This window comes from Rhodamnia argentea, chromosome 11 (assembly GCF_020921035.1).
Source record: "Rhodamnia argentea isolate NSW1041297 chromosome 11, ASM2092103v1, whole genome shotgun sequence".
Classification (NCBI taxonomy): Eukaryota; Viridiplantae; Streptophyta; class Magnoliopsida; order Myrtales; family Myrtaceae; genus Rhodamnia; species Rhodamnia argentea.
In genome coordinates this window covers 9406028-9416908 of record NC_063160.1, presented here as the reverse complement: position 1 = coordinate 9416908, position 10881 = coordinate 9406028, and the positions used below count along the sequence as shown (strand labels likewise).

At 34.5% G+C, this 10881-nt stretch overlaps 1 protein-coding gene across 1 annotated transcript; it reads right to left on the bottom strand.

Annotated features, from left to right (window-relative positions):
• Positions 1–8548: 8548 nt before the first annotated feature.
• Positions 8549–10304, bottom strand: LOC115746973 (protein FAR1-RELATED SEQUENCE 5-like). The gene is made up of 2 exons (XM_048273013.1): positions 10193–10304; positions 8549–10076 (listed from the first exon to the last, which is right to left on the bottom strand). The coding sequence occupies exons 1-2, from the start codon at positions 10288–10290 to the stop codon at positions 8549–8551; spliced, it is 1626 nt and encodes a 541-aa protein (XP_048128970.1). The 5' UTR covers positions 10291–10304.
• Positions 10305–10881: the final 577 nt, after the last annotated feature.

The following is a 10881-nucleotide window of genomic DNA, read 5'->3' as shown; positions in this document are numbered from 1 at the left end:
TTTATTGGTTCCGTAACCTCTCAAATGGTTCAACGAACTTGCTAATCTCACTTGATTTTGTTCGGTGGATAATTTTTTAGGTTTGTCATCAAGGTGATTACTTTGATGTTCACAAGAATGCTTTGTAAATTGAATGCTAATGCCCCTTGGTGTTGTATGTCACTTCTCTATGCTATTTTAGGTTTGTTGAAATGCCGAAGGAATACTATGTTGTTTTCAATGGCCGTAATATCGGCATATACAATAATTGGCCTCAAACTGAAGTTCAAGTAAGTGGTTTTAGTAAGCTGCAAAACAGGCGTACTTGAAATTTTTCAATATGAAGGAGTTGCCAACGACAATTCATTTACCTACACGATTTCCTCCCACTAATGAACATGTGAAGCAGGTATGTTAGTTCCTTACTTTTGTAATAAGACACTTTAATTTTCCAATGGTTTAGGGATATAACAATTATATGGTTTCTTGTTATGTCTAATCGGGACGATGATTGTCCCAGTGGTTGTAGCCGTATAATTAGAGATATGGAAATGGAGTTGGAACAAACCCGATTTGAGCTGGAACAAACTCGAAGGGAGCTGGAACATAGCCAATGTTCGCATCGATTGACTATACAAGAATTGGAACATACTCAAGGTTCGCTTCAATTGACTGTACGGGAGCTACAGAATGCAAGGGAGGTGAATGACAACTTCAGAGAATTGATTAGTGGCTTCAGGAATGTTAACATCGATTAGAAATGCTTCTTGCATTATTGTTTTGTGGAAGATGTAGCTTGAACTTATAGGACGTGAAAAAGATGTTAGTATTTGCATTTATGCCTTTATAATCACTCAAAAGTACATGCTACCTTGTTTATGGAGATTTAGAGCTTCTTAATGAATGTTACTAAGTAAATGTGACTACCTTTTATATTTGGTCCTTTCTTTGTTAAAGATTCTTTGCATAGGGCTTATACGCTCATAAAGAAGGATGACTGGTAATGTGGCAGATAGGTTTTCATGTTTTTGTTGCTGAGAATTGTTTGTGTTTTTTTTGCGGGGCAAAGAATGACTTAGTGTTTTTTTTTTCTTAATACAACCTACCCTTGTTGAAGTTTTTCCCTCTAAGTCGCAGATAGGTTTTTCTTTTTCATGTCCCCCATTCTATTTTTTCTTTTTTACTTTTCTTTTGTGAAAAAAAAAATGTTTTCGATTCTACGAAAAAAAGGGCTTCGCATTAGAAAAGTGCGAAACATGAATGAAAACCGAGGTCGGATACAAATTATATAAACGACGCAAGTTTGCACAAAGCGGATTACCTTTTTTTTTTACTTTTCTTTTTCATGTCCCCCTTTCCATTTTTTTTTCTTTTCTTTTATGAAAAAAAAAAAAGGTTTTCGATTCTATGAAAAAAAGGGCTTCGCATTAGAAAAGTGCGAAACATGAATGAAAACCGAGGTCGGATACAAATTATATAAATGACGCGATTTTGCACAAGGCGGATTACCTCTTTTTTTTTACTTTTCTTTTTCATGTTCCCGTTTCAATTTTTTTTTTTACATATCTTTTATGAAAAAAAAAAGTTTCCAATTCTACGAAAAAAAGGGCTTTGCATTAGAAAAGTGCGAAACATGAATGAAAACCGAGGTCAGACACAAATTATATAAATGACGCGAGTTTGCACAAAGTGGATTACCTTTTTTTTTTTACTTTTCATTTTCATGTTCCCGTTTCAATTTTTTTTTAATTACCTTTTATGAAAAAAAAAAGTTTCCCATTCTACGAAAAAAAGGGCTTCGCATTAGAAAAGTGCGAAACATGAATGAAAACCGAGGTCAGATACAAATTATATAAACCACATGAGTTTGCACAAAGCGGCTTACCTTTTTTTTTTACTTTTCTTTTTCATGTCCCCCTTTCCATTTTTTTTTCTTTTCTTTTATGAAAAAAAAAAGGTTTTCGATTCTACGAAAAAAAGGGCTTCGCATTAGAAAAGTGCGAAACATGAATGAAAACCGAGGTCAGACACAAATTATATAAATGACGTGAGTTTGCACAAAGCGGATTACCTTTTTTTTTTTACTTTTCTTTTTCATGTTCCCGTTTCCTTTTTTTTTTTACTTTTCTTTTATGAAAAAAAAAGTTTCCCATTCTACACTAAAAAGGGCTTCGCATTAGAAAAGTGCGAAACATGAATGAAAACCGAGGACAGACACAAATTATATAAACGACGCGAGTTTGCACAAAGCGGATTACCTTTTTTTTTTACTTTTCATTTTCATGTTCCCGTTTCTTTTTTTTTTTTTTCTTTTCTTTTATGAAAAAAAAAAGTTTCCCATTCTACACTAAAAAGGGCTTCGCATTAGAAAAGTGCGAAACATGAATGAAAACCGACGTCAGATACAAATTATATAAACCACATGAGTTCGCACAAAGCGAGTAACCTTTTTTTTTACTTTTCTTTTTCATGTGCCCCTTTCCATTTTTTTTTTCTTTTCTTTTTTGAAAAAAAAAAGGTTTTCGATTCTACGAAAAAAAGGCCTTCGCATTAGAAAAGTGCGAAACATGAATGAAAACAGAGGTCAGACACAAATTATATAAACCACATGAGTTCGCACAAAGCGGGTTACCTTTTTTTTTTACTTTTCTTTTTCATGTCCCCCTTTCCATTTTCTTTTCCTTTCTTTTATGAAAAAAAAAAGGTTTTCCATTCTACGAAGAAAAGGCCTTCGCATTAGAAAAGTGCGAAACATGAATGAAAAACCGAGGTCAGATACAAATTATATAAACCACATGAGTTCGCACAAAGCGGGTTACCTTGTTTTTTTACTTTTCTTTTTCATGTCCCCCTTTCCATGTTTTTTTTCTTTTCTTTTATGAAAAAAAAAAGGTTTTCCATTCTACGAAAAAAAGGCCTTCGCATTAGAAAAGTGCGAAACATGAATGAAAAACCAAGGTTAGATACAAATTATATAAACCACATGAGTTCGCACAAAGCGAGTAACCTTTTTTTTTACTTTTCTTTTTCATGTCCCCCTTTCCATTTTTTTTTCTTTTCTTTAATGAAAAAAAAAAAGGTTTTCGATTCTACGAAAAAAAAGGCTTCGCATTAGAAAAGTGCGAAACATGAATGAAAACCGAGGTCAGACACAAATTATATAAACGGCGCGAGTTTGCACAAAGCGGATTACCTTTTTTTTTTCATTTTCATTTTCATGTTCCCGTTTCCTTTTCTTTTTTTATTTTTCTTTTATGAAAAAAAAAAGTTTCCCATTCTACACTAAAAAGGCCTTCGCATTAGAAAAGTGCGAAACATGAATAAAAACCGAGGTCAGACACAAATTATATAAACCACATGAGTTCGCACAAAGCGGGTTACCTTTTTTTTTTTACTTTTCTTTTTCATGTCCCCCTTTCCATTTTCTTTTCTTTTCTTTTATGAAAAAAAAAGGTTTTCCATTCTACGAAGAAAAGGCCTTCGTATTAGAAAAGTACGAAACATGAATGAAAAACCGAGGTCAGATACAAATTATATAAACCACATGAGTTCGCACCAAGCGGGTTACCTTGTTTTTTTACTTTTCTTTTTCATGTCCCCCTTTCCATTTTTTTTTTCTTTTCTTTTATGAAAAAAAAAAGGTTTTCCATTCTACGAAAAAAGGCCTTCGCATTAGAAAAGTGCGAAACATGAATGAAAAACCGAGGTTAGATACAAATTATATAAACCACATGAGTTCGCACAAAGCGAGTAACCTTTTTTTTTACTTTTCTTTTTCATGTCCCCCTTTCCATTTTTTTTTCTTTTCTTTTATAAAAAAAAAAAGGTTTACGATTCTACGAAAAAAAGGGCTTCGCATTAGAAAAGTGCGAAACATGAATGAAAACCGAGGTCAGACACAAATTATATAAACGACGCGAGTTTGCACAAAGCGGATTACCTTTTTTTTTTACTTTTCATTTTCATGTTCCCGTTTTCTTTTTTTTTTTTACTTTTCTTTTATGAAAAAAAAAAGTTTCCCATTCTACACTAAAAAGGGCTTCGCATTAGAAAAGTGTGAAACTTGAATGAAAACCGAGGTCATATACAAATTATATAAACCACATGAGTTCGCACAAAGCGAGTAACCTTTTTTTTTACTTTTCTTTTTCATGTGCCCCTTTCCATTTTTTTTTCTTTTCTTTTATGAAAAAAAAAGGTTTTCGATTCTACGAAAAAAAGGGCTTCGCATTAGAAAAGTGCGAAACATGAATGAAAACCGAGGTCAGACACAAATTATATAAACGACGCGAGTTTGCACAAAGTGGATTACCATTTTTTTTTAACTTTTCTTTTTCATGTTCCCGTTTCCTTTTTTTTTTTACTTTTCTTTTATGAAAAGAAAAAGTTTCCCATTCTACACTAAAAAGGGCTTCGCATTAGAAAAGTGCGAAACATGAATGAAAAACCGAGGTCGGATACAAATTATATAAACCACATGAGTTCGCACAAAGCGGGTTACCTTTTTTTTTTACTTTTCTTTTTCATGTCCCCCTTTCCATTTTTTTTTTCTTTTCTTTTATGAAAAAAAAAAGGTTTACGATTCTACGAAAAAAAGGGCTTCGCATTAGAAAAGTGCGAAACATGAATGAAAACCGAGGTCACACACAAATTATGTAAACGACGCGAGTTTGCACAAAGCGGATTGCCTTTTTTTTTTACTTTTCATTTTCATGTTCCCGTTTCCTTTTTTTTTTTTTACTTTTCTTTTATGAAAAAAAAAAGTTTCCCATTCTACACTAAAAAGGGCTTCGCATTAGAAAAGTGCGAAACATGAATGAAAACCGAGGTCAGATACAAATTATATAAACCACTTGAGTTCGCACAAAGCGAGTAACCTTTTTGTTTACTTTTCTTTTTCATGTGCCCCTTTCCATTTTTTTTTTCTTTTCTTTTTTAAAAAAAAAAAGGATTTCGATTCTACGAAAAAAAGGCCTTCGCATTAGAAAAGTGCGACACATGAATAAAAACCGAGGTCAGACACAAATTATATAAACCACATGAGTTCGCACAAAGTGGGTTACCTTTTTTTTTTTACTTTTCTTTTTCATGTCCCCCTTTCCATTTTCTTTTCTTTTCTTTTATGAAAAAAAAAGGTTTTCCATTCTACGAAGAAAAGGCCTTCGCATTAGAAAAGTACGAAACATGAATGAAAAACCGAGGTCGGATACAAATTATATAAACCACATGAGTTCGCACCAAGCGGGTTACCTTGTTTTTTTACTTTTCTTTTTCATGTCCCCCTTTCCATTTTTTTTTCTTTTCTTTTATGAAAAAAAAAAGGTTTTCCATTCTACGAAAAAAAGGCCTTCGCATTAGAAAAGTGCGAAACATGAATGAAAAACCGAGGTCAGATACAAATTATATAAACCACATGAGTTCGCACAAAGCGAGTAACCTTTTTTTTTACTTTTCTTTTTCATGTCCCCCTTTCCATTTTTTTTTTCTTTTCTTTAATGAAAAAAAAAAGGTTTTCGATTCTACGAAAAAAAAGGCTTCGCATTAGAAAAGTGCGAAACATGAATGAAACCGGAGGTCAGACACAAATTATATAAACGACGCGAGTTTGCACAAAGCGGATTACCTTTTTTTTTTACTTTTCATTTTCATGTTCCCGTTTCCTTTTTTTTTTTTACTTTTCTTTTATGAAAAAAAAAAGTTTCCCATTCTACGAAAAAAAGGGCTTCGCATTAGAAAAGTGCGAAACATGAATGAAAACCGAGGTCAGATACAAATTATATAAACCACATGAGTTCGCACAAAGCGAGTAACAATTTTTTTTACTTTTCTTTTTGATGTGCCCCTTTCCATTTTTTTTCTTTTCTTTTATGAAAAAAAAAGGGTTTTCGATTCTACGAAAAAAAGGGCTTCGCATTAGAAAAGTGCGAAACATGAATGAAAACCGAGGTCAGACACAAATTATATAAACGACGCGAGTTTGCACAAAGTGGATTACCTTTTTTTTTTAACTTTTCTTTTTCATGTTCCCGTTTCCATTTTTTTTTTACTTTTCTTTTATGAAAACAAAAAAGTTTCCCATTCTACACTAAAAAGGGCTTCGCATTAGAAAAGTGCAAAACATGAATGAAAACCGAGGTCGGATACAAATTATATAAACCACATGAGTTCGCACAAAGCGGGTTACCTTTTTTTTTTACTTTTCTTTTTCATGTCCCCCTTTCCATTTTTTTTTCTTTTCTTTTATGAAAAAAAAAGGTTTTCCATTCTACGAAAAAAAGGGCTTCGCATTAGAAAAGTGCGAAACATGAATGAAAAACCGAGATCAGATACAAATTATATAAAGCACATGGGTTCGCACAAAGTCGGAACAAAAAGTCATCTTTAAATCCAAAACACAAGAAACATATGAGCAACAAAAGCAGAAGAGAAACAAAAACATAAAAAGAATAAGGGATCAAATGGTAGTGAATGGAAAACAAAAAACGCAACCAGGTCCCCCATAAAAAAAACATTGACTAATAATAAAACATCGAGTATTTTCTCAAGCATGAAACATTAGGAAGTAACAATACACAACTTAAAACATTAGAAGAGTTGAAAAGCTTCGGATCAACGGGAGGGAAGGATGTGGTTGGGGGAAGACTACCACAAAACCAAGCTTCGGATCAACGTTTCCCATTTTGACAGCCTCTCTACATCCATCAATCAAAGAGTTGAAAAGCTCAATCTATGCTTCAACCAAAGCTACAGCAAATGATCCACGATCCTCCGAAGCAATAAAATTTATTTGATTCTCATTTCCAAATTTCATCACCTACATAATCGGAGAAGCAACATGATGAACATACTTCCCACCTTCTACTAATATGGAAAAGAAAATCACATTTTTGTAAAAAGATTTTCGAAAGAGTATCTGTTTTTTAAATCATTTTCCAGCAAGCACCAGATTGAGTGATATCAAGTAACAACAAACATTCTATTAATAACCCAAATAATGATCAACAAAGACAATGAAGAGAAAGAAGCCTTTCCCTTCAGTTAATTGAATAGTTCTGCAGTCACAGAGATACCCATTCTTACAAATTTCAGCATCTTCCAACCACCAAACCTAAACAAGAAATAGCATGTCCCTTATGATTCTTAAGGAAAAAATAACCCAACTTGTAAACATGTATCCGCCTTTGAAAAATTCTCCTGGAGATTTGCAAATAAAAGGTATAAGACATCCAAGGAAGGAATGTAACAGCACTAGCCCTCAAATCACCTAGCAACATAGAAAACTTCGTTTTCAAGCATTAACAATTTATTTGGAAGCCAATGCCAATAGTACCGCTACAGCCACCTTCTCCAATAAAACATTATGCAGTAATAGCCAAGTTACTTTGAACTGATGAAGATTTTTTAGTTTCGTTTCCCTCAAAACTTTAGGAAGAAACCTCTCTAGCAGGGTATGATAATATGACATCAAACATTCCTTAGAATCTATGAAGTAGATGAACTCTCTACACGACAAACAACAATACCCGAAATCGTAGCATCTTTTTGAAATAGATGAACTTCAGATGGGGCTGTATGTTCTAAGTTCGGGGGGAGCTGGTGGGGTTGCATAACCAGGCTCGTAAGCCTAAACATCCACAATGAAATGTCCCGAGTGTTAATAAATATGAAAAAATCTGACCCTTACAAAGTGAAAACCATTAATGCGGACAACAAATCCAAAACTTTTGCAAATAGACATAACAAATCAGAAATTAGCATGCATGATAAAATGAACATAATAAGATGAACATAACTTATTGCAAATAGAATAGTGCATTACCCGTTACCAAGCGATGTTATCATGGAAGTCATATTGAAGTCTTGTGGTGCCTCAAACGTACTGAGTAGATTACTATAAAAACCCGGAGAGTTATTGTAACTTCCAAGAACTTGAGGTGCACAAGAAGCTTGCGAAGAAGCTTGAGGTGCGTCTCCTTGCTTCTTTCTTTTTCTTTTATTTTTCTCTAGACAGCTCTTATGTCGCTTTCCTCCTTTGCGTCCATCTTTCTTCTTGAGGCCCGTACATTTTGCAACAAGACTCGTATCTTCACTTAAGCCTGCGAGATTTCTCCGAGACTCACCTCCAAGTGACATTTCATCGAGAGATTTGTTAATGGTCAAGATCATCTTCTTGATAAATTCATATCTCTGAATAGTTTGTGAGCCATTGACTGCTATCTTCACAAACTCGGGACACACCTCTCTATATCTATCAGTAACATCCATGTCACCATTCCCCTAAACAAATATATAGAATTTATTAGAAGTTACCAATAAATTAGAATACTAAATTGAGTACAAAAGAATATAACGATAATTTATACCCGAGTATCTAAACCATGCTTCTCGAGTATTCCATCTCTTGCTTCACGTGTCCATCTCTTCAAAAGGTAAGTACTAGGAATTAACTTTATGTCCAAGTTATCAAGCACCTTCAACGCATGGCAACATAATATCCCAACGGTCTCAAAATGATTACAAGCACAAGTTACCACTTCATTGCTTGGGCCGCCCGTGACCTTATACTGGATCATTTGTACCAAATGAACCAACAACATATTCCCCGCAAGATATCCATCTCATTACGTTCCTTGATAACCAGGGATAAAGTTTTCATCCATTCCGTCCGAAAATTTTCAAACATTGAAGGTGTATAGACCTTGCTTGCTTGCTGCAACATAGGTGATGTCCGACACAAAATTGTGGGCAATTTCTCTCTAGCATTAAACTCAGCCTGTAACTCTTTGTACCGCTTATCACTCACAACCTTATCAAATCTCTTGAAAAATCCATTTAGATTTACATTACACGCAAGATAATCCTTCAAATCTCCATTCAAACTCTCACTCAATTGTGTACTATGTATCCCCAAAGTCACCGTAGATTTCATATAACATCTAGCCCACTTCTCTTTCAACCTATACAGATTTTGAAGCCAAGAATTATCAGTAGCTTCATATGTTGAAAGTAATGAATCCCAAGCCTCCTCAAATTTTTTCACTTCTACATATTCATAGACAAGCTTCTTTAAATCAGTCAAAAAATTAGATCCATTCCTCATTAAGTGACCAACATTTTTCATAGCATTTTGCATTAGATGCCATGTACACAATCCATGTCTTGTCTCGGGAATCACCTCTTCTAATGCCTTCGACATTGCTGCATCTTGATCAGTAAAAATTGTTGCAGGCCTCCTATATTTGTGTGCCCCCAAGAATGTCTCGAAAAGCCATTTGAATGAATCTGCGGTTTCATCATATAAAAGTGCAGCCCCAAAAATCACAAGCTCTCTATGGTGATTGAATCCAATAAATACACCAAGTGGCCTATACTCTTTGTTGGTGGAAAATGTTGTGTCAAAGGTCACAACATCACCAAAAAGGGCATAATCAATAACCATTCTAGAGTCCGCCCAAAATATGTTTGTTATTTGCTCATTACTATCAAGGTGAACAAGATAAAAGAAAGATGTGTCTAAGATTTGGCGTTTTTCGAAATACTTTAACAAACATCCTGCGTCCCCAAACTCCATGTCTCTCCCTCGTTTAGTGTGAAGATAGTTTTTCACATCAACCCTTGTGTAACCTACGTTTTCTCTTCCCCCAGATTGTACACTAGACAAGTCATGCTGCTGTCTCTGTGTGAGGCCCGCATTGTCGCCCAACACAATTTGCTGAGCTTGGACGTCGCTTATTTGCATATGTGACCGTATCAAGTGAGTACACTCTTCAAAGTGGAGTGGATGGGAATGCATTGGCTCAAAATCATACACAAAATATTTACCGCTCTCTCGAACTAATTTGATTCCCATTCGGGCATGACAGTCCATCCTCGTTTCAGGCCTAGGCTTTTTTACTAATTCCAGCCGTTTATCTTTTTGTCGATGTCCCTCTTTTGCACAACAAAAACGTGTAGAAGTTATGGAACCATCCTTCCCTTTGTTAGTAACTCTCCTACGTACACCAAAACCAATTTTTAATGCATAGATCTTCCAAAACTCCCATGCCTCATCTACATCATTAAATTCCATACCCATTTGTGGAGTCCAGTCATTACTGCTGATAAAATCACACAAAAACATAGTGGACAAAGTGACGTCATTAGACGATAAACTTGAATAACAAACAATAAAACAGAAGAAAAACTAACATACTTTCATGAAGACATTACTTACCTTGTGCCATCATCATCCATTTGAGAGGGAGTCTCCATTTGAGGGATAATTTCGCTGCTAGTACGAAGCATGGTAGTTACTACTCCCTCCATATCCATTTGAGAGGGAGTCTCTCAATGCCGATGTATGAAGGTAGTTTATCTTCAAACTAAGAAAAACGTCACTTATCATTAGAAGTTAATTTATCAAAGCTACTAGAATGAGAGAGAAAAGCACAAGAGACAAATTCCAACCAATAAGCTATCCGAGAAAAGCATCATTTCTCATTAAAAGCATCACTGCTATAGGTATGCTGATCTAATCTCGGGAAAAAGCCGTAATGCTTATCAAGGGGAAAAAAATATATTATTCATTATCATGCTAAACTTCCCTTTACAATTGTCATTTATATATATCAAAAGAAATGAAGGCCTACCCCTAAGGTACATTCTACCAGTACATTGTCCGAGGTAGGGTGTTATAATTTTTTACATTTTTTACATTTTAACGAACAACTACTGAGAGGATTCTTAAAATGCTTCTCTCAAACAAACTAACATAAAAACAAAACAAAGAAAAAGATGAAACGTCTTCTTTTCACCAAAAGAAAATTTGTTTTAAGAGGAGCATATAAGTAACAAATACTAATCACTAAACATTATATTACCTGCCCCAATTGCAGTCACCCCAACTTTTAACCCACCACTAGC